Raw genomic sequence first — 24543 nt, 5'->3', positions numbered from 1 at the left:
TTTCTTTACAGAGGTAAAGTGAGAAATGGCTATTTAGACTGGCACTGGCTTTCTGGTTTTACTTTTAGTATTTTTTTCTACCTTTCTGTGTTTATTTATTTTATTCATTTTGCACACTTTGGTTGGGCTACTTCCACCAGGTGGTATTCCACATTATGATGACGTATTGAACTGTAAAGGGCCCATATATTGTTCTTGCACATGGGCATTCTTGCCTGTGTCTGCCATATGACCATATTTTTGTTCTGAGTGCAATCCAAAAAAACTTCAGAACAAATTCGGAACAATGTTGTTCTATGGGGCCACGTCAGATTTTTTTTCTTTGGACCGAATCTGTCTGAGGAAAACAATGAATGCATGCATGATTTGCATCCAATATTTGGATTGCACTGGGCACCACAAGTCAATGAGCCCACTAAAAATGTCAGACTGCACTTCAACAACATCCAAGTGCACACATTAACAGAGTGGAGAAGATGTAAATACATTTTTTTTCCATTTTCTCCTCATCCGAGAAAATCGGATCACACTGTGATTAGCATAATTTAGGACCGATTTTCTCTGATGAGAGAAAATACTGTTGTGTGCACAAGCCTTGAGGCTATCATATTTGCCCCAGTTACAGGGCAAATAAAGCCTCTTCCTACTTGAACTGCAGAGCTGACCTGAGTCTGCGATGATTCAGAAGCTCCTTTGCTCTCCCAGTGTATGCATAGAGTGACCAAGAAGGCTGAAATGGTAATAAACCATCTCTGCCTTCTCTTCTGTGAGTTTGGCTATGTCTGGTATCTTGCTCACTGCACCTGCAGCTCCTACATCTTGTACAGTTGCTCACTCTGTACAGACATTGTAAAATGACATTGAGCTGTATAATAGCTTCTCTTCCTTTTATGTCCTAACAAGGACAAATTGTTTCCATGTTCACATTACATATATTACCAACATATTTCTACCTGCTTATTTTTAGAAGAATCAGGAATAGATCGCAGAAAAAAATGGTGGATAGGTTTGTCTTTTATCCTTACTCTAAGCTGCAAAATCAGATTGTCTTATATAAAAAAAGACAGTACCATGAAGAATATTCCTGATACAGACACCATAAGTCGGCTGAGCTTGTCACTAAAGGGCTGGAAGGGTTCGGGCTTGCCAGTGATGGGATTCACCCTCTCTAATTTGGAATATTTTGCTTCAAACTGTGGACGCAATTCTTCCTGGAAAGACATAGACTAGTCACAATTATTTACCTACACATGAGTAAATTGACAATAATATGAATCTCATTTACATGGTTGTGCTCCTCACCTAAGTGAAAAGAAAAATCCTGAGTTTGCTTGTATTCTGGTGCAGAGCAGCAATCTCAATCCTGCTGGTTCCCAGACAAACTGCTTTCAGGACACAACTCTAGGGGCTGAGCTTCTATTGAGAGGTGTTCCCATTTGACAGGATATGCCAAAAATGTGTGGAATAACCTATCCCGTAGATCCTCACCTACTGGGCGCATGAAGTGTGTGACTTTGGTTTATCACTTAAAGGGGTTATCCAGGGCTATTTTATTTTTTTTACTATGTGCCTCAGAACTGACATTGAAGTTGTTGCTTATCACGAGCCTGTTGTGCCAGGTGCCAATTTCTGTTGGCAGAGTGGTCACAGACCACTCCTGCCAGCAATTTAGAGGCTTCTGTCGACGTCACGACATATGCTCTGCTCTTTTGACGGGCATGACTGGTGACGTCATGCTGATTGACAGCTGGTTCCTCATAGCTTAACTGCAAGGAAGCATCTGTCAATCAGCATGACATCAGCAGTCGCACCCAGTCAACACAGCAGAGCGAAAGAAGAAGAGAGGCTCTGTTGATATAAATCAGCTGAATCACTGACAGGAGCGGTCGGTGACTGCTCTGAGCAGTCACTGGTTACAACAGGCAGGTAGTTGCCTTTTTTAGCAATTACCTGCCTGTTAGTTTTTAGGCACATAGTAAAAAAAATAGTCATGGACAACCCCTTAAAGATTTGTGGCTTTATTTAATAAAAGTAACTGGATTGAAAGTGTTTCTGCACTCTCTGGAATTATGACACAAGTTATAGTGGATAAGATTGCAGGTTTAATGTCAATAATCAATTTGATAATAAACTTGCAATTGTATCTACTATAACTTATGCCCTTATTCCTGAGAGCATAGAAACACATCCAAACCGGTTACTTTTATTGATATTCTATTGAAGCTGCTGCATCTGGTCTGTAGGCTCTTTAAATGTTGTGTCTCACACAACCTTACAAGAGGAACGGTTTTACCTTTCATTCATCATACTTTTAACCTGGATAAGACCCCATTGTGCTCTTGCATTTCTTTACATTTCTCTATTTAATGCAAGAAATTACATAATTAGGGCATATCCTGTTTCTACATGGTATAATAGTGTTTGATTAGATGAATTTGAATATACAGTTGTATAACAAAAAGTGTTTGCCCCTTCCTGATTTCCTATTCTTTTGCATGTTGTCACACTTAAATGTTTCAGATCAGCAAACAGATTTAAATACTAGACAGAGATAACACAAGTAACCACAAAATGCAGTCTTTTAATGATGAAGGTCTTTACTATTAGAGGAAAAAGAAATCCAAAACTACAGGGCTCTGTCTGAAAGTGATTGCCCCCTAAACCTAATAACTGGTTGGGCCACCCTTAGTAGCAACATTGCAATCAAGCATTTGCGATAACTGGCAATGACTAGTTTACAACGCTCTGGAGAAATTTTGGCTCACTCACCTTTGCACAATTGTTGTAATTCAGCCACACTGGAAGGTTTCTGAGCATAAACTACCTTTTTAAGGTCATGTCACAGCATCTCAATCAGATTAAGGTCAGGACTTTGACTAGGACACTGCAAAGTCTTAATTTTGTTTTTCTTAAGCCATTCAGAGGTGGACTTGCTGGTGTGTTTTGGATCATTGTTTTGGTGCATAATCCAACTGGGCTTCAGTCTGAGGTCATTTTCCTTCAGAATTTTTTGGTAAACAGCAGAATTCATAGTTCCATTTACCACAGCAAGTGCTCCAGGTCCTGAGCAGCAGAATAGCGACAGACCATCACACTACCACCACCATATTTTACTGTTGGTATGATGTTGCTTTTCTGAAATACTGTGTTACTTCTATGCCAGATGTAAAAGGACATACACCTTCCAAAAATTTCAACTTTTGTCTTGTCAGTCCACAGAGTATTCTCCCCAAAATCTTGGGGGTCACTGAGATGTAATCTGGCAAATTTGAGACTAGCCTTTATGTTCCTTTTGCCTAGCAGTAGTTTTTGTCTTGGAACTCTGCCATGCAGACCATTTTTATCCATTCTCTTTCTTATGGTGGAGTCATGAACACTGACCTTAACTGAGGCAAGTGAGGCCTTCAATTCTTTGAATGTTGTTGTGGGGTCTTTTGTGACCTCTTAGATGAGTTGTCGCTGCTTTATTCGGGTAATTTTGGTCGGGCAGCCACTCCTGGAAAGATTCACCACTGTTCTATATTTTCACTATTTGTGGATAATGACTCTCACTGTAGTATGCTGGAGTCCCAAAGATAGATAGATATCAAATACTTTGTTTGTCATTTGTTCCAGAATTTATTTTGATCACAGCATAATGTCTAGCTTTTGAGCATCTTTTCGCCTACTTCACTTTGTCTGGAAGGTCCTATTTAGGTGATTTCTTGATTGAGGGACAGGTGTGGCAGTAATCAAATCTGGGCGTGGCTAGGGAACGAAAATATATAAGCTACAGTTAATTTATGTTTTAAAGGGGGGGAGGCAATCGCTTTTTCACACAGGGTCCTGTAGGTGTGGATTTATTTTTCCCTTAATAATAAAGACCTTCATTTAAAAAAACTTCATTTCGTGTTTACTTGTGTTAACTTTGTCCAATATTGTTTTTTTTTTTGTGAATTGAAACATTTAAGTGTGACAAAGATGCAAAAGAATAGGAAATCGGGACCGAGAAACACTTTTTCACAGAACTGTAAAAGTGAAATATAATTTCCCTTTACCTCTTCATCTTCCCAGTCTATGAGATCCCAATCATAGGTGAGTACAGCTCTTCTCCTCTTCCAGAACTCAAGGAATACAGTGGCTGGAAAGGTACAAGATACCAGAATAATATTGATAAATATATTTAATGTTTTAATGGTTCATCACATATTCATATTGCGGTGAACACAAGAGTATGAGCTCTGCACTTATCTACATAGCAAATGATCTACTTTAGTATAACTTTACTGAATAACATCATACTGTTTTATATAATACTAAATATTGTTATAATAACCTCATAAAGAAGCAATTGGCAGAGCATGAAAGTAATTGAGGGAAGCTTTGAAGCTAAGAGAAGTCATTAGGAATTGTCTGCCAGTCGGGCTATGAAAAGGCACCTGGCATAATGAGGCATTGGCAGAGTGGTAAAGCTCATCCAACAACCGATGTCTGCCAACAAAATAAAATAGAGTTCACGCAGCTTTTGTTTGGAAAGTCCTCTACATTCTCTATTTGGCCTCATGTTGGATGGTGCATTGCACAATTGATAACTCCAATATAATGTATAAAATAGCGGTTGAAGTTGAAAAACACACACACACACATACAGTATATATGTATTTTAATCCTACTGTGTAAGAGTAGCCATTAAATGTGGCATACTGCATGGTTCCCACGGCCCAAATAACAGTTCTAGGATGGATAAATTACTGTTCTGTATTGTAGAGTAGTAACAATTTTATACAGGACCAGAACTATAAACTACAACAATTAACAATTAAAATAGCACCATATGGTGCCAGTGCCCAAATAACTGCTCCATGCATAGTCAATCATCATGCAATACCAATAGTACCACACTACCAGTGATAATGTGATTTCTAGTCACAATTTTTGTCTCCCAAGTAGAGTTCACACAATAAAATTGCTGGACCCTGTGGCCACCAGACCAGAGTAGTACAAACCTCCTCCTCCTGGCATATCTTCTGATTTGTAGACCTGACAACATGTGTGTATTGTACCACAACAATGAAGTCACACTGTACCTTATAATCTGTACAGGCACTGAGAATATCAGCAGCTAGATTGATGTTCGCAGGACTCTGGTAAGGCAGCAATCAGAAATGTATTATATGACCATCTTTTCTTGTTACTTTATATTTAACTTCAAATGGAAAATGAGTAACCAACTAATTACACCTAACATTCTGGTCTGAGCTATACTTGCTACAGCTTGTTCAATTCCCTATCATGCTTGCCTCAGTTTGTCACAAAAAGCCTTTGGTGTGCCTACACTAGTTCCGTTTAGTAGCCCTTAGGCTAGGTATACATTGCATCCTTTACTTGGCCTACAGTATGTATGTAAACCCTGACGTCACTGCATGAACACTGCCAGAAAAAGCCGAAGACTGCCCAGTGCAGAGTACCATCGGAAGTTAACAAGCAGCCCCGGAAGCAGATGCGGCCGGGAGACAGCGGGATGGGAGGACGCGTCGCCGGACAGGTAAGTATAATTGTAATGTTTATTATTACTTTTATGCTTTGTTTTACAGCCCACCCAGCCCCATCCCATATCTGTAACGTCCAAGCTCGGGTTTTGGACGCAAGTTCGTGTCATCTCCGGCCCCTAGCTTGAACTTTGCAAAAAAACTCGGGCGAACCCGCCGATCCCGATCATCGGGGAAGGGGGGGGGGTTCACCCTCACTTGTCAGGAGTATTCCATGACGTATGTTGTAACATTCCCATAGGCCTGAATTCAGAAGACAGAGGATAAAAGTGTGTTCTTCCTGACTCTGTTGGGCAGGTGTCTGCCTACAGCTTGTTTTCCTATATAGTCAAGCTCAGGAGAGGGCTAATGAAAAAGAAAAAAACATATGGCATTCTGCATACATTTTTTTCCTTATAGTGGACATCCATCCAAACTGTGGCCACTGTAAGGCACATATTGTCATGTGGATACTGCGACAGAGAGGGGCCAAAAGATTGCGGCATCCGGTTTCACGAACTACTGCACTAGTTAGAAGTACTTCACCATCTTAGTAAACAGTGCAGGTTTTTTCCTTCCTAATTTAAAAAAACTAACCGTCACATCCAAACATAGACTAGGTGTGAACAGATGCTTTCCTAGAGTCACCAACTCATATGCAATAAAATAAATAAGGTAGCACTCTGTAGCGCCATAGCTTGCAAACATGAAATATGAAAATTGAATTGCATTACTGCACTAGAAATATGAAAAATTGAGAAAGCTTAGCACATAAATTGGCCAATTCATGTGTACCTGGAAGCCATGTTAAGGCGTTTCTCATTTCACGAACTCCTGCACTGGTTAGAAGTACTTCACCATCTTAGTAAACAGTGCAGATTTTTTCCTTCCTTGCAGTGCAAGGGTTAATGTGTTCAGTTGAATCTCCTAGAGCTTTCCTATCTGAATTGTCTCAGCTGTTCAATGTTTGCCACTGTCTGCTATATTTGCTCACCTCTGGCACCTAGGAATTGCCAGTGTAAAGGTACCGTCACACTCAGCGACGCTGCAGCGATATAGACAACGAGCCGATCGCTGCAGCGTCGCTGTTTAGGTCGCTGTAGAGACGTCAAACACAGCAGCTCCACAACGATGCAGGAGCGATCCTGTGACGTAACGGTGACTCACTTATCGTTCTCACAGGTCGTTAGCTCCATGTAAAACATTGCTGGCATCGTTGCTTGTGCTGTCAAACACGACGATACACGCCGACCTGACGACCAAATAAAGTTCTGGACTTCTAGCTCCGACCAGCGATATCACAGCGGGATCCAGATTGCTGCTGCTTGTCAAACACAACGAGATCGCTAACCAGGACGCTGCAATGTCACGGATCGTTGTCGTTCTCGTTGTAAAGTTGCTGAGTGTGAAGTTACCTTTAGTTCTTACTGCCTGGTTTTGAGATAAGAGATTTGTTCAGGAGATTATTCATTTGGAGTTCTGTTTGTGTATACATCTTCATCCTCTCCTGTTTGATATCTCCTTCCTTTTACTCCCCTGTGTTCCACTCTGTTGTTTGGGGAGAGTATTTTGCATGATAGTTATTTTCATTTATCCCTATCCGTCTTCCCTTGTTTGTCTGGTTAGTGTTATCCTATATACTTCGGCTTCCCATATCCCTGGGTGGGGGAATGGGCAAATGAGGGTTGATATAGCAGCACAGCAAAGCACGTGAACTTGGGGTCTCCACCTTCTGGATTAATCTGGGAGACAGGGAAAGACTAGGGGTCCCCTAGATCTGGGGTGCTTGTTAGCACACACAGTCCCAAGGCAATGTGTGACATTGCCTAGAACTACAAGGGAGGACCTGGGCAATGACCTGAAGAGAGCTGAGATCACTGTCTTAAACATTACCATTAGTAACAGACTACACTTTCATGGATTAAAATCCAGCAGGGCATGCAAGGTCCCCTTTCTCATGCCAGCACATGTCCAGGCTCATTTACAGTTCATCAATGGCAATCTGGATGATCCAGAGGAGGCATGGAAGAAAGTCATGTGGTCAGATAAGACTAAAAGAGAAGTCTTTGGTACCAACTCCATTTGCCAGAAGATGAATGAGTACAACCCCAGAACACCGCCCTAACCATGAAGCATGGTGGGGGAAACATCATACTTCGTGGGTGCTTTTCTGCAAATGGGACATGACGACTACACACTATTAAAGGGAGGATAAATGGGGTAATGCATCACAGGATTTTGGCCAACAACTTCCTTCTCTCTGTAAGAGCAATGAAAATGGGTCTTGACTGGGTCTTCCAGCTTGACAATGACCTGAAACACCACCACGGAATCTAAGGAGAGGCCCCAAAAGAAGCATTTCAAGGTCCTGGAGTGGTCTAATCAGTCTTCAGACCTGAACCCAATAGAAAATCTTTTTATGGAACTGAAAATGTTGTCCAGAGACCGCCAAAAAACCTAAAAGATCTGTAGAAGATCTGTATGGAAGAGTGGGCTAAAATCTCTGCTGCAGTGTGTGCAAACTTGGTAAGAACTACTGAAAACGTCTGACCTCTGTAACTGTAAGCAAAAGTTTCTGTTCAAAATATTCAAGTTCTGTTTTTGTGCTGTATCAAATACTTATTTCATGCAATAAAATGCAATGCAGTTATTTAAAAATGGCACAATGTGATTTTCTGGGTTTTTTTCCTCATTTTTATATTCTGTCTCTTACAGCTGAAGTGTACCTAAGATAAAAATTATATACCTCGCCATTATTTGTAGGTGGTAAAGCTTGCAAAATCCGCAGTGCATCAAATACTTATTTTCCCCACTGTATCTTCTGAGTGTATACACCTGACAGTGTGCATAGACATAGTGTGGACTGAACCTTAGTAATTACCACTAGTGATGAGCGAATATATGGGTTGCTCGGAGATTTCGTTTTCATCGCGGCAACCCCCATATGTACTTAGTCTGGCTAGCAGCCGTAAATCATTCAGCTGAGGCGATGAAACCGAAATCTCCAAACACTAACAAATACTTGGAGATCAATCGAGCGTGCTCGGGAAAACCCGAGCAGCGAGTATACTCGCTCATCACTAATTACCACCCAACCTTTTGGCAAATAGCAAGTGTCCCTCAACTAAGGTGCCACTCTGCCGTAAGCATGGAAAACAAAATAAAAATTAGAGATGTAAGTGCATAAACAGAAGGTCACGTGCTATTCTTTATCAAGCTGCCATGAACTAGTGCCATTCATCTTCAGTGTATCGAATTTTACACATTCCTGGTGGCTCTATGGATCCACCTATGGAACCTTGTGGGCCTTGCCGCCCACTCATCCCTTTTATTGCCATGAAAATTAACGTAACTCCGAAAACCTCATTTCCACAGAATTTCAGCAGTCCCAAAATTACTACTTGTTAGTAATATTTTCGTTAGCTCAGGAGAAAGTATTAACAAGGCAGCTGACATGACTCTGTCATGCTGATTGAAAACATTGCTTTAAAAATGTGTGGTTTCAAATATTTGTTTCTTTTGATATGGTCTCCCTCAAGGAAACGTGCAGTCATAATTTATTTGTGTCAAGAGAGTTTTACAGGCAAGGATAGTGCTGCTTGTAAATTTACCAATCATCTGATCATCAACAATTTCAAATAGAGAAGTTCAAGTCCTGAGAAGAAGGCTACAGCGCACCTAAGAAAATACAGTCAGTTCCAGGATCATCTCCTGGAGAGTATTCATCTACGAGTTTGGTTGAACACCAGTGCAGATCTTGCTCAAGAATGGAAGTAGGCAGGTGTCATCTGCATGTACAGTGAGCTGAAGACTTTTGAAGAACGGCCTGGTATCAAGAAGTGAAGTGAAGAAGCCATGTTTTTCCAAGAGAAACTTCAAAGACAGACTGGCATTCTGAAAGAACTACAGGGATTGTATTGCAGAGGCCAGGAGTAAAGTTATTTTCTCCGATGAAGGTCCCTTCAGACTGTTTTGGATAGTTGAACGAATGATTATCTGGAGACGAAAAAGTGAGTTCTACCATGAGCCTTGTGTAATGCTCCCAGTTTGACATCATAGGATCATGCATGTGAGGGTGCTTTTCATCCACTCATAAAAGAAGCGGAAATTGCCCCAAGCAGATTCTTCAAGTACATATTTCATATAGTTTAACCTCCCCACACAATGTCTAACTAATACACTTCTTTTAACCACTGTACTCCTCATAAAAGTTCTCGTTTAGGCCATTCATTAACACATTCCCGACCCAATGTATATTCCTTTTTGTGCTTTCGTTATTTCTTCCTCCTTTTCAAAGAGAGATAACATTTTTTTTTTATTTTTAGGCCAAGTTTTAGTTTTTAACCACTGTATTCTTTTTACCATAAAATGTACCAAAAAATAGGAAAACAAAATCCAAGTGGGGTGAAATGTTGGTAAAAAAAACTATTTTAGCATCCAGGGCAAACAAGCACATAGTGCAGAGAGAGAAAACGGTGTTGCACATGAAGGACACTTGGCCTGTAGAAGTGAAATGACAATTGCCTGTAAAGCTACATTTGCACTCATTTTTGAGCCAAGTGTTGAGTGAAAAATACTGACATCGCACGGCCCGCACTCGGACCAATGTTATTCTATTGGGCCATCCAGATGAGCTTTTTTTATTTGGACCAAATGTCATCTTGAAAAACATTGCACATTACCTAACTTCTTCCACATTTTGGATGAGACTCGACTATTGAGTCTATAGGTGCAAAAAAACATCAAATCCCATACAGATCATCTGTATACAATTTTTATGGATGCATTGCCATTAATTAATACCGGAAACTTTTTTTGGTCTTGCAAAATCTATTCATTGCTGATGTATAGAAACAAATGGCAAACCGATGACAATACAGATGAAAGGGCATCCATTTTTTCTGGATGAAAATTGGATTTGTTTCAACTTGACCTCTTAATGGGTTTCAGGTGATCATTTTACAAGTAAAAAGAACACAATATCATAAACTACATATACTCAGCTATTTATTAAATTGTGTCCATGTTTACTATGAACTTACACAGTATATAAAAGAATAAATACCGGCAGCCTGGTAATAATACATCTGAAGTCCAATGTACAGACGTCAGGTTATTGTTGCTTTCTATTTTTTTTTTAGCACTCCCACATACCAAACATCTCTGTCATGACATGAAAGTAGCTGAAGACATTGTCACATATCTTATAAGTCATGCATGACGCACAAGGAAAAGTGCTCATAGTGTAATGAAAAGCAAATGATCTACACAGGCAAATACTGGATCTTCCCTGTAGGAGAGAAAACAGTAATTGTAGGAATAATATTCTGTATATAAAATAGACTTCCCATTGTGGTGGCAGCTTTGATTTCCCCTTTACTGCTTTTCATAACCTTCTAGCTAAACACCTACTGGGCTAACTATGCAGTTCCTTTGCTCGGGTTCTCACCACAAAATATCTATCTATCTATCTATCTATCTATCTATCTATCTATCTATCTATCTATCTATCTATCTATCTATCTATTTATATATCCATCTATTATAATAGATATAATTATCTATCTCCTATCTATCTACTATCTATCTATCTATCTATCTATCTATCTTTCTACAGTATATATTACACAGGTCAACAAAAAAAATTTTTTTTTCTGGTGTCCAAAATATTTTAATGAATTTGGGGTATTTTTGGGGTGCTGATTCTGAATATGCTATCAGTTTTGCCAGATTGGCTCAAGTTTTTGACATTTTTGGTATCTTATTTATAGCACTTGTTGGTAAATGCGACGCATCATCTCATTAATTTCTTTGGATTAGTACTTGAACTGAGCAGTTCTCAATATAGTTTTGTGTTAATTAGTGTTCTAAAAGTTTGTTCATAGCTTGATTTTTGCACTAACTTTATGTTGTTGTCTGTTTTCCAGTGAAAAGCATGAACTCATCAAGAAGAAGTTGTCTTAACGATCCAGACTCATTCTGTTACATTTGTGGTGAATACACACTGCCAAAACATAGAAGAAACATAACAGACTTCGTAAAAAAGTGTATTTTGCCTATTTTGGGGTTATGCTTGGGGACCAAGACAAGTTTTGGGCACCACACATAGTGTGCAAAGCATGTATCGAATTATTACGAAAATGGAGCAAAGGACAAAGAAAAAGCTTCAAATTTGGTGTTCCAATGGTGTGGAGAGAGCCAAAAAATCATCATGATGACTGTTATTTCTGTGCAGTGCAAGTGCAAGGATTCAATAAGCATAAGAAACGAAAATGGGAGTAACATGGAATCTGCAAGAAGGCCTGTCCCTCATTGTGAAGATGTGCCTGTACCTGTGTTTACCATAAATAACAGTCATCATGATGATTTTTTGGCTCTCTCCACACCATTGGAACACCAAATTTGAAGCTTTTTCTTTGTCCTTTGCTCCATTTTCGTAATAATTCGATACATGCTTTGCACACTATGTGTGGTGCCCAAAACTTGTCTTGGTCCCCAAGCATAACCCCAAAATAGGCAAAATACACTTTTTTTTACGAAGTCTGTTATGTTTCTTCTATGTTTTGGCAGTGTGTATTCACCACAAATGTAACAGAATGAGTCTGGATCGTTAAGACAACTTCTTCTTGATGAGTTCATGCTTTTCACTGGAAAACAGACAACAACATAAAGTTAGTGCAAAAATCAAGCTATGAACAAACTTTTAGAACACTAATTAACACAAAACTATATTGAGAACTGCTCAGTTCAAGTACTAATCCAAAGAAATTAATGAGATGATGCGTCGCATTTACCAACAAGTGCTATAAATAAGATACCAAAAATCTCAAAAACTTTAGCCAATCTGGCAAAACTGATGACATATTCAGAATCAGCACCCCAAAAATACCCTAAATTCGATGAAATATCTTTGGCACCAAAAATGCTGTTGAACAGTGTTATCTATCTATCTATCTATGTATCTATCTATCATCTATTATCTATCTCCTATCTATTATCTATCATCTATCTATCTATCAATCTATCTACACTGTGTGCAGAATTGTTAGGAAAGTTGTATTTTTATCACATGATACTTTTTATACATGTTGTCCTACTCCAAGCTGTTCAGGCTTGAGAGCCAACTACCAATTAAGTAAATCAGGTGATGTGCATCTCTGTAATGAGGAGGGGTGTTGTCTAATGACATCAAAACCCTATATAAGGTGTGCTTAATTATTTGGCAACTTCCTTTCCTTTGGCAAAAAGGGTCAGAAGAGAGATTTGCCGGGCTCTGAAAAGTCAAAAATTGTGAGATCTCTTGCAGAGGGATGCAGCAGTCTTGAAATTGCCAAACTTTTGAAGCATGATCACCGAACAATCAAGCGTTTCATGGCAAATAGCCAACCGGGTCGCAAGGAGCGTGTTGGGCAAAAAAGGCACAAAATCACTGACCAAGAATTGAGGAAAATCAAGGGTGAAGCTGCCAAGATGCCAATTACCACCAGTTTTGCCATATTTCAGAGCTGCAATGCTACTGGAGTAACAAAAAGCACAGGATTGTGCGATACTCAGGGACAAGGCCAAGGTAAGCAAGGCTGAAAAATGACAAGAAACATAAGATAAAACGTCAAGACTGGGTCAAGAATGGGTCAATCTTAAGACTGACTTTTCAAAGGTTTTATGGACTGATGAAAAGAAAGTGACTCTTGATGGGCCAGAGGCTGGATCAGTAAAGGGCAGAGAGCTCCACTCCGAATCAGACGCCAGCAAGGTGGAGGTGGGGTACTGGTATGGGCTGGTATCATCAGAGATGTACTTGTGGGACCTTTTTGGGTTGAGAATGGAGTGAAGCTCAACTCCCAGACCTACTGCCAGTTTCTGGAAGACAACTTCTTCAAGCAGTGGTACAGGAAGAAGTCAGTATTAGGGTTGAGCGACTTTTACTTTTTTGGGGTCGAGTCGGGTTTTGCGAAACCCGACTTTGTCAAAAGTCGAGTCGAGTGAAATCGGCCGATCTTCTTGAAAAGTCGGGGTCGTTGTTCGGCCGAAACACGAAACCCAATGCAAGTCAATGGGGAAGCATAGTCGGCAGTGAGTGGAGGCCAGGAAAACACCTACAGTGCCCATTTTAATGCCAAAAACATAAATTCTTGTTGCTTAAGCTTGTCAATCTTAATTTACCTTACAATAATAGGTAGCCATTGAAAATTGGGGGGTCATTTGGCTAAAGTTGTGGGGGGTAGGGCTGGTTCAAGTTTTTAGTGGGCCCAGGAAACGTGGACTACGTCACGGCGGTGGAGCAGTTAGAGGTAAGTATTGCAACATTGCAAGTGCTGTGATCCTGAGCAAGCAGGGGGTCCCACTCATTCGCATTGGCACTGGCACAGGGCCCCTCACAGTACGGCGGTGTGTTTGCACGGCGGGGGCGCCTCCCACCGGCAGCGACACTTTTGCATACTATGAGGGGCCCTGTGCCAGTGACGTCGCAAACGAGTGGGCCCCCCCCACCTGATGAAGGAACCTGCACTTTCACCTGCACCTTCCTCTTTGTCCCCGTGTAAGGTGGTATAGTATGCGGGAAGAGGAACCAGACTTTCAGCAGGGTCAGATTCAGGCTGTGTAGAGTGCAAGGGGAATGTAGTGGTCTGGGTCAATGTACCAGCGGGCTAATCTAGCAGTGGCTGGGCAATGGGCAGGATGAGGAGGAAACACAGATCTAGGCCCAAATAATAAAGTGGCCTAAATGCAGTTCAAAATTGGTAACAGGACTAACCAGGTGGCATTGCTTTGTTCAGTGGAGGACAACTGTAATGAGAGGCTGACACAGTGAGTAGGGCCAAATAAGTAACTAGGCTAAATGCAGTTCTAAATTGCTAACAGTAGGAAACAGGCGGCACTGCTTTGTTCAGTGGAGGAGAACACCAAGCAGCGGCAGACACCGTTACTAGGCCCCAACCCAAGTAGTAGGGCATCTGCAGTGTTACATTTAAAAATACTTAATGAGAGCCTGAAGGTTGAAGCTCAGACAAGGAAACCTGGAGGAGAACACCAAGGAGGAGGAGAACACCAAGGAGCGGCAGACACCGTTACTAGGCCCCAACCCAAGTAGTAGGGCAATTGCAGTGTTACATTTAAAAATACTTAATTAGAGCCTGAAGGTTGAAGCTCAGCTTTTTCACTGGAGGACAGCGTGATTTAGTGGCGCAGACAGACAAAGGTAGTATGTGTTAATTAAAAAAGTTGGCTCTATGCAGTTTTAAATTGGTTACAGGGGTACCCAGGCAGCATTGGTGTGGTCAGTGGAGGACAATTGGAAGGAGGGACCGCAGACAGACTTCCTAGGCCTAAAATAATAAAATAGGCTCTATGCAGTTTTAAATTGGTAACAGGGGTACACGGGCAGCATTGGTGTGGTTAGTGGAGGACAATTGGAAGGAGGGACCGCAGACAGACTTCCTAGGCCTAAAATAATAAAATAGGCTCTATGCAGTTTTAAATTGGTAACAGGGGTACACAGGCAGCATTGGTGTGGTCAGTGGAGGACAATTGGAAGGAGGGACCGCAGACAGACTTCCTAGGCCTAAAATAATAAAATAGGCTCTATGCAGTTTTAAATTGGTAACAGGGGTACACAGGCAGCATTGGTGTGGTCAGTGGAGGACAATTGGAAGGAGGGACCGCAGACAGACTTCCTAGGCCTAAAATAATAAAATAGGCTCTATGCAGCTTAAATTTGGCAACAGTGGTACACAGGCAGCATTGGTGTGGTCAGTGGAGGACAATTGGAAGGAGGGACCGCAGGTAGACTTCCTAGGCCTAAAATAATAAAATAGGCTCTATGCAGTTTTAAATTGGTAACAGGGGTACACAGGCAGCATTGGTGTGGTCAGTGGAGGACAATTGGAAGGAGGGACCACAGACAGACTTCCTAGGCCTAAAATAATAAAATAGGCTCTATGCAGTTTTAAATTGGTAACAGGGATACACAAGCAGCATTGGTGTGGTCAGTGGAGGACAATTGGAAGGAGGGACTGCAGACAGACTTCCTAGGCCTAAAATAATAAAATAGGCTCTATGCAGCTTAAATTTGGCAATAGGGGTACACAGGCAGCATTGGTGTGGTCAGTGGAGGACAATTGGAAGGAGTGTCTGACACAGTAAGTACTCCCAAAAACAAACTAGATGTTAATGTCTCCCAAAAAAACAAACAAATCCCCCCCCCCAAAAAAAAAAAGGGTGGCATACTTAGGTACAGGGGTGTGCTCCTATGCTGACTTTCAGACATTGTAATTTTCGCAAAGTATTTACTGGTGTAAATGTAGGACAGGGCCCCTGACTATTTTAACTAGCATCATACATGTCAATAAATTGTTATTGTCTGTGCCAGGCATGGAAGGATTTCAGCGCATAGACTAAACAGTGGTGGAGCAGCGACAGATAATTTTGCAAGTGGTAGAGCACTGTTTTACCTTGGGGGGGACACTCTCTCCTGGTCGGCGGTGCAAGCCCAGGGCCCCTCATGTTACAACGGTGTGTCTGACGTTGGGTGCGCGCCACCACCGCCAGAGACACTTCATTGTACTATGAGGGACCCAGTGCCAGTGCCGTTGACCAAAAGTGGGCACACCCACCTCTTCAGACAAACGGCACTCTGACGGATGCTTGCCACAAGTGGCAAGACCACGGCCCTGTGGGGGGAGTTAGGGCATTTAGGGAGGTGTAAAGATGTCATATGCTGGACAAACAGCAGCTGCAAATTACGAGATTGGAACAGTCAGTAACACCAGTCCCAAAGCAAGACCTTTTTACAGGAAAGCTAGGTGTCAGCCGGGAAAGGTGGGGCAAAATAATTTGAAATCCATGAGTGGTTCATTTTAATGAAGGTTAGATCATCAACATTTTGGGTAGCCAGACGAGTCCTTTTTTCGGTCAGTATTGAACCAGCAGCACTGAATACTCTTTCTGACAGCACACTAGCTGCTGGGCAAGCAAGCTCCTGCAATGCATATTCTGCCAATTCAGGCCAGGTGTCTATTTTGGATGCCCAGTAATCAAAGGGGAATGACGGTTGAGGGAGAACATCGGTAATGGAGGAAAAATAGTTAGTAACCATACTGGACAAATGTTGTCTCCTGTCACTTTGAATGGATGCTGCTGTACCTGTCGTGTCTGCGGTCATTGCGAAATCACTCCACAACCTGGTCAGAAAACCCCTCTGTCCTATGCCACTTCTGATCTGTGCACCTCTAACACCTCTGCCCTGTTGCCCCCTGCAGCTCGTGTGAGAACCATCACCGGCGCTGTGTGCTGGGAATGCCTGAATCAAACGGTCTACAAGAGTAGCTTGTTTGGTTGCCAATATCTGTTCGAGGTTCTCATGTGGCATGATATTTTGCAATTTGCCTTTATAGCGACAATCAAGGAGGCAGGCCAACCAGTAATCGTCATCTGTCATCATTTTTATAATACGTGGGTCCCTTTTGAGGATACGCAAGGCATAATCCGCCATGTGGGCCAATGTTCCAGTTGTCAAGTCAGTGCATATGCTGGGTTGAGGAGCACTTTCTGGCAAATCAACGTCACTTGTCTCCCTCAAAAACCCTGAACCCGGCCTTGCACCGCCAGCAGTTTCTATTGCCCCCTGAGAAGCTTCCTCATCCAAAATATAGTCATCCCCATCATCCTCCTCGTCCTCCTCCTCTTCGCCCGCCACCTCGTCCTGTAGACTTCCCTTAGCAGACAATGGCTGACTGTCATCAAGGCTTCCCTCCTCCTCGGCTGCAGACGCCTGTTCCTTTATGTGCGTCAAACTTTGCATCAGCAGACACATTAGGGGGATGCTCATGCTTATTACGGCGTTGTCTGCACTAACCAGCCGTGTGCATTCCTCAAAACACTGAAGGACTTGACACAGGTCTTGGAGCTTCAACCACTGCACAGCTGACAACTCCATGTCTGCCATCCAACTGCCTGGCCGTGTATGTGTATCCTCCCACAAATACATAACAGCACGCCTCTGTTCGCACAGTCTATGAAGCATGTGCAGTGTGGAGTTCCACCTTGTTGCAACGTCGATGATTAGGCGATGCTGGGGAAGGTTCAAAGCCTTCTGATGGTTCTGCATACGGCTGGAGTGTACGGGCGAATGGCGGATGTGAGAGCAAAGTCTGCGCACTTTCAGCAGCAGGTCGGGTAACCCCGGATAACTTTTCAGGAAGCACCTCACCACCAGGTTTAAGGTGTGAGCCAGGCAAGGAATGTGTTTCTGTTGTGAAAGGGCTATGGCAGCTATAAAAATCCTTCCGTTATCACTCACTACCTTGCCTGCCTCAAGATGTACAGTGCCCAGCCATGACCGAGTTTCTTGCTGCAAGAACTCGGACAGAACTTCCGCGGTGTGTCTGTTGTCTCCCAAACACTTCATTGCCTATACAGCCTGCTGACGCTTGCCACTAGCTGTTCCATAATTGGACACCTCGTGTGCAACAGTGGCAGCTGCGGTTGGAGTGGTCGTGCGACTGCAGTCTGTGGACGAGCTCTCGCTTCTGCTGGAGGACAAGGAGGAGGAGGGGGGACGAACGCCTACAGCCAACTGTTTCCTAGACCGTGGGCTAGGCAGAACTGTCCCAATATTACTGTCCCCTATGGACCCTGCATCCACCACATTAACCCAGTGTGCCGTGATGGAGACGTAACGCCCCTGGCCATGCCTACTGGTCCATGCATTTGTTATCAGGTGCACCTTTCTACTCACAGATTGCCTGAGCGCATGGACAATGTGATGTTTTACATGCTGGTGGAGGGCTGGGATGGCTTTTCTCGAAAAGAAGTGTCGACTGGGTAGCTCGTAGCGTGGTACAGCGTAGTCCATCAGGGCTTTGAAAGCTTCGGTTTCAACTAACCGGTAGGGCATCATCTCTAACGAGATTAGTCTAGCAATGTGGGCTGTTGTGAAATTGGATTTTGGGCTCCCCCGGTGGCCACTGGTGGAATTGAACTGGTGTGCATCATCCCCTCTGTTCACCTGTTCCCATCAGGATGTGGGAGTCGCTATTTAGCCTTGCTCCTCTGTCACTTCCATGCCGGTCAACATTGTAATCAGAAGCCTTTCTGTGCATGTTCCTGCTGCTAGACAACTTCCAGCTAAGTTGGACTTTAGTCCTCGTTTGTTTTTGCATTTTGTTCCAGTTCACAGCTGTAGTTTCGTTTCTGTGTCTGGAAAGCTCTTGTGATCTGAAATTGCCACTCTGATGTTATGAGTTAATACTAGAGTCTTAAAGTAATTTCAGGATGGTATTTTGATAGGGTTTTCAGCTGACCATGAAAGTGCCCTTTCTGTCTTCCTGCTATCTAGTAAGCGGACCTCAATTTTGCTAAACCTATTTTCATACTACGTTTGTCATTTCATCTAAAATCACCGCCAATATATGTGGGGGCCTCTGTCTGCCTATCGGGGAAATTTCTCTAGAGGTGAGCCAGGACTATATTTTCCTCTGCCAGGATTAGTTAGTCCTCCGGCCGGCGCTGGGCGTCTAGGGATAAAACGTAGGCAAACGCTACCCGGCTACTGTTAGTTGTGCGGCAGGTTTAGTTCATGGTCAGTTTAGTTTCCATCCTTCCAAGAGCTAGTTCTTATGTTTGCTGGGCTATGTTCTCTTGCCATTGAGAACCATAACAGTTTGACCGGCCACAAAAGGGTTAAATTAATTGACAGAGAAAGGAGAGAAAAGAGAAGTCTGCTGAAGATTTTTTTTTTTTTTTCTCCCTTCAGTTCTGAGTGTGCTTGTAATTGAATCTCTTGCAAGTCTGCCTATATTGCAGCCTTTCTCTCTCTCTCTCCTTCTAATCCTGGAATGGCTCTGTGTTCACCTGTTTAAAATGGATATTCAGAGTTTAGCTGCAGGTTTGAATAATCTCACCACGAAAGTTCAAAATTTACAAGATTTTGTTATTCATGTTCCTATATCTGAACCTAGAATTCCTTTGCCTGAATTTTTCTCAGGGAATAGATCTTGCTTTCAAAATTTCAAAAATAATTGCAAGTTGTTTTTGTCCCTGAAATCTCGCTCTGCTGGAGATCCTGCTCAGCAGGTCAGGATTGTGATTTCCTTGCTCCGGGGCGACCCTCAGGATTGGGCTTTTGCATTGGCTCCAGGGGATCCTGCGTTGCTCAATGTGGATGCGTTTTTTCTGGCCTTGGGGTTGCTTTATGAGGAACCCCAGTCAGAACTTCAGGCGGAAAAGGCCTTGATGTCCCTATCTCAGGGGCAAGACGAAGCTGAAATATACTGCCAGAAATTTCGTAAATGGGCTGTGCTTACTCAGTGGAATGAGTGCGCCCTGGCGGCGAATTTCAGAGAGGGTCTCTCTGATGCCATTAAGGATGTTATGGTGGGGTTCCCTGTGCCTGCGGGTCTGAATGAGTCCATGACAATGGCTATCCAGATCGATAGGCGTCTGCGGGAGCGCAAACCTGTGCACCATTTGGCGGTGTCTACTGAGAAGACGCCAGAGAATATGCAATGTGATAGAATTCTGTCCAGAAGTGAACGGCAGAATTTTAGACGAAAAAATGGGTTGTGCTTCTATTGCGGTGATTCAACTCACGTTATATCAGCATGCTCTAAGCGTACTAAGAAGCTTGATAAGTCTGTTTCAATTGGCACTTTACAGTCTAAGTTTATTCTATCTGTGACCCTGATTTGTTCTTTATCATCTATTACCGCGGATGCCTATGTCGACTCTGGCGCCGCTTTGAGTCTTATGGATTGGTCCTTTGCCAAACGCTGTGGGTATGATTTGGAGCCTCTTGAAACTCCTATACCCCTAAAGGGGATTGACTCCACCCCATTGGCTAGCAATAAACCACAATACTGGACACAAGTAACTATGCGGATTAATCCGGATCACCAGGAGATTATTCGCTTTCTTGTGCTGTATAACCTACATGATGTGTTGGTGCTTGGATTGCCATGGCTGCAATCTCATAACCCAGTCCTTGACTGGAAAGCTATGTCTGTGTTAAGCTGGGGATGTAAGGGGACGCATGGGGACGTACCTGTGGTTTCCATTTCATCATCTATTCCCTCTGAGATTCCTGAATTCTTGACTGAATATCGTGACGTTTTTGAAGAACCTAAGCTTGGTTCATTACCTCCGCACCGGGAGTGCGATTGTGCCATAGATTTGATTCCGGGTAGTAAATACCCTAAGGGTCGTTTGTTTAATCTGTCTGTGCCTGAACATGCTGCTATGCGAGAATATATAAAGGAGTCCTTGGAAAAGGGACATATTCGTCCTTCATCATCTCCCTTAGGAGCCGGTTTTTTCTTTGTGGCTAAGAAAGATGGCTCTTTGAGGCCGTGTATTGATTATCGGCTTTTGAATAAAATCACGGTTAAATATCAATATCCGTTGCCACTGCTGACTGATTTGTTTGCTCGCATAAAGGGGGCCAAGTGGTTCTCTAAGATAGATCTCCGTGGGGCGTATAATTTGGTGCGAATTAAGCAGGGGGATGAGTGGAAAACCGCATTTAATACGCCCGAGGGCCACTTTGAGTATTTGGTGATGCCTTTTGGTCTTTCAAATGCCCCTTCAGGCTTTCAGTCCTTTATGCATGACATTTTCCGTGATTATTTGGATAAATTTATGATTGTGTATCTGGATGATATTTTGATTTTTTCGGATGACTGGGACTCTCATGTCCAGCAGGTCAGGAGGGTTTTTCAGGTTTTGCGGTCCAATTCCTTGTGTGTGAAGGGTTCTAAGTGCGTTTTTGGGGTTCAAAAGATTTCCTTTTTGGGATATATTTTTTCCCCCTCTTCCATCGAGATGGATTCTGTCAAGGTTCAGGCTATTTGTGATTGGACGCAACCCTCTTCTCTTAAGAGTCTTCAGAAATTTTTGGGCTTTGCTAACTTTTATCGTCGATTTATTGCTGGTTTTTCTGATGTTGTTAAACCATTGACTGATTTGACTAAGAAGGGTGCTGATGTTGCTGATTGGTCCCCTGCTGCTGTGGAGGCCTTTCGGGAGCTTAAGCGCCGCTTTTCTTCCGCCCCTGTGTTGCGTCAGCCTGATGTTGCTCTTCCTTTTCAGGTTGAGGTCGACGCTTCTGAAATCGGAGCTGGGGCGGTTTTGTCGCAGAGAAGTTCCGATTGCTCCGTGATGAGACCTTGTGCTTTTTTCTCGCGTAAATTTTCGCCCGCCGAGCGGAATTATAATGTTGGGAATCGGGAGCTTTTGGCCATGAAGTGGGCTTTTGAGGAGTGGCGTCATTGGCTTGAGGGGGCTAGACATCAGGTGGTGGTATTGACTGACCACAAAAATTTAATTTATCTTGAGTCCGCCAGACGCCTGAATCCTAGACAGGCGCGCTGGTCGTTGTTTTTCTCTCGGTTTAATTTTGTGGTGTCCTACCTGCCGGGTTCTAAGAATGTTAAGGCGGATGCCCTTTCTAGGAGTTTTGAGCCTGACTCCCCTGGTAATTCTGAACCTACAGGTATCCTTAAGGATGGAGTGATATTGTCTGCCGTTTCTCCAGACCTGCGGCGGGCCTTGCAGGAGTTTCAGGCGGATAGACCTGATCGTTGCCCACCTGGTAGACTGTTTGTTCCTGATGATTGGACCAGTAAAGTCATTTCTGAGGTTCATTCTTCTGCGTTGGCAGGTCATCCTGGAATCTTTGGTACAAGGGATTTGGTGGCAAGGTCCTTCTGGTGGCCTTCCCTGTCTCGAGATGTGCGAGGCTTCGTGCAGTCTTGTGACGTTTGTGCTCGGGCCAAGCCTTGTTGTTCTCGGGCTAGTGGATTGTTGTTGCCCTTGCCTATTCCGAAGAGGCCCTGGACGCACATCTCGATGGATTTTATTTCGGATCTTCCTGTTTCTCAGAAGATGTCTGTCATTTGGGTGGTGTGTGATCGTTTCTCTAAGATGGTCCATTTGGTTCCCCTGCCTAAGTTGCCTTCTTCTTCCGAGTTGGTTCCTCTGTTTTTTCAAAATGTGGTCCGTTTGCATGGTATTCCGGAGAATATCGTTTCTGACAGAGGTACCCAATTCGTGTCTAGATTTTGGCGAGCATTCTGTGCTAGGATGGGCATAGATTTGTCTTTCTCGTCTGCTTTCCATCCTCAGACTAATGGCCAGACCGAGCGGACGAATCAGACCTTGGAGACATATTTGAGGTGTTTTGTGTCTGCAGATCAGGATGATTGGGTTGCTTTTTTGCCTTTAGCGGAGTTTGCCCTCAATAATCGGGCCAGCTCTGCCACCTTGGTGTCTCCCTTTTTCTGTAATTCGGGGTTTCATCCTCGATTTTCTTCTGGTCAGGTGGAATCTTCGGATTGTCCTGGAGTGGATGCTGTGGTGGAGAGGTTGCATCAGATTTGGGGGCAGGTAGTGGACAATTTGAAGTTGTCCCAGGAGAAGACTCAGCTTTTTGCCAACCGCCGGCGTCGGGTTGGTCCTCGGCTTTGTGTTGGGGACTTGGTGTGGTTGTCTTCTCGTTTTGTCCCTATGAGGGTTTCTTCTCCCAAGTTTAAGCCTCGGTTCATCGGCCCGTACAGGATATTGGAGATTCTTAACCCTGTGTCCTTCCGTTTGGACCTCCCTGCATCTTTTTCTATTCATAATGTTTTTCATCGGTCATTATTGCGCAGGTATGAGGTACCGGTTGTGCCTTCCGTTGAGCCTCCTGCTCCGGTGTTGGTTGAGGGCGAGCTGGAGTACGTTGTGGAAAAAATCTTGGACTCCCGTGTTTCCAGACGGAAACTCCAGTATCTGGTCAAATGGAAGGGATACGGTCAGGAGGATAATTCTTGGGTGACTGCCTCTGATGTTCATGCCTCCGATCTGGTCCGTGCCTTTCATAGGGCTCATCCTGATCGCCCTGGTGGTTCTGGTGAGGGTTCGGTGCCCCCTCCTTGAGGGGGGGGTACTGTTGTGAAATTGGATTTTGGGCTCCCCCGGTGGCCACTTGTGGAATTGAACTGGTGTGCATCATCCCCTCTGTTCACCTGTTCCCATCAGGATGTGGGAGTCGCTATTTAGCCTTGCTCCTCTGTCACTTCCATGCCGGTCAACATTGTAATCAGAAGCCTTTCTGTGCATGTTCCTGCTGCTAGACAACTTCCAGCTAAGTTGGACTTTAGTCCTCGTTTGTTTTTGCATTTTGTTCCAGTTCACAGCTGTAGTTTCGTTTCTGTGTCTGGAAAGCTCTTGTGATCTGAAATTGCCACTCTGATGTTATGAGTTAATACTAGAGTCTTAAAGTAATTTCAGGATGGTATTTTGATAGGGTTTTCAGCTGACCATGAAAGTGCCCTTTCTGTCTTCCTGCTATCTAGTAAGCGGACCTCAATTTTGCTAAACCTATTTTCATACTACGTTTGTCATTTCATCTAAAATCACCGCCAATATATGTGGGGGCCTCTGTCTGCCTTTCGGGGAAATTTCTCTAGAGGTGAGCCAGGACTATATTTTCCTCTGCCAGGATTAGTTAGTCCTCCGGCCGGCGCTGGGCGTCTAGGGATAAAACGTAGGCAAACGCTACCCGGCTACTGTTAGTTGTGCGGCAGGTTTAGTTCATGGTCAGTTTAGTTTCCATCCTTCCAAGAGCTAGTTCTTATGTTTGCTGGGCTATGTTCTCTTGCCATTGAGAACCATAACAGTGGGCGTTCAAACCCTGTGTACGCGGATGCGAGGATGAGTACTTCCTTTTCCTAATGAGAGTCTCATGTAGGGTGAGCTGGACTGGAGAGCTGCATACGGTGGAACTAGCGGGGGTGCTGGTGGACATGGGTGACTGAGAGAGGGTTGGTGATGGTATTCTTGATGGTGCCCTACATACAGTTTTTCCGACCACGAACCTGGTGATTCCCTGACTGCTTTGGCCTTGCGACGAAACCGCAACATTACCTGCAGGTGGTGTGGTAAACGGTGGGCTTACAGTGAGGGAAGGGATGTCGCCTTGCTGATTAGCTTCATTGTGAGAGGGTGCTACAACGTTAAGGGACGTTTGGTAGTTTGTCCAGGCTTGCAAGTGCATGGTGGT

The 24543-nt window shown here is 43.4% G+C and overlaps 1 protein-coding gene across 4 annotated transcripts in view; it reads right to left on the bottom strand.

The window, feature by feature from the left end:
* Positions 1-24543, bottom strand: part of ANO3 (anoctamin 3) — a 704489-nt gene that overhangs the window by 54625 nt on the left and 625321 nt on the right. For 2 of the 4 annotated variants that reach the window (XM_077288029.1, XM_077288031.1), the window contains 2 exons: positions 4038-4120; positions 1071-1226 (listed from right to left, as the gene is read on the bottom strand). In XM_077288029.1, the coding sequence (XP_077144144.1) occupies positions 1071-1226; positions 4038-4120 (239 nt within the window). The remainder of the gene's footprint in view (positions 1-1070; positions 1227-4037; positions 4121-24543) is intronic. The other 2 variants (XM_077288030.1, XM_077288032.1) reach the window with 1 other exon arrangement.

This window comes from Ranitomeya variabilis, chromosome 2 (genome assembly GCF_051348905.1).
Source record: "Ranitomeya variabilis isolate aRanVar5 chromosome 2, aRanVar5.hap1, whole genome shotgun sequence".
NCBI classification, from domain to species: domain Eukaryota; kingdom Metazoa; phylum Chordata; class Amphibia; order Anura; family Dendrobatidae; genus Ranitomeya; species Ranitomeya variabilis.
The sequence above is the reverse complement of the archived record's forward strand: the minus strand, read 5'-3'. Positions and strand labels throughout refer to the sequence as shown.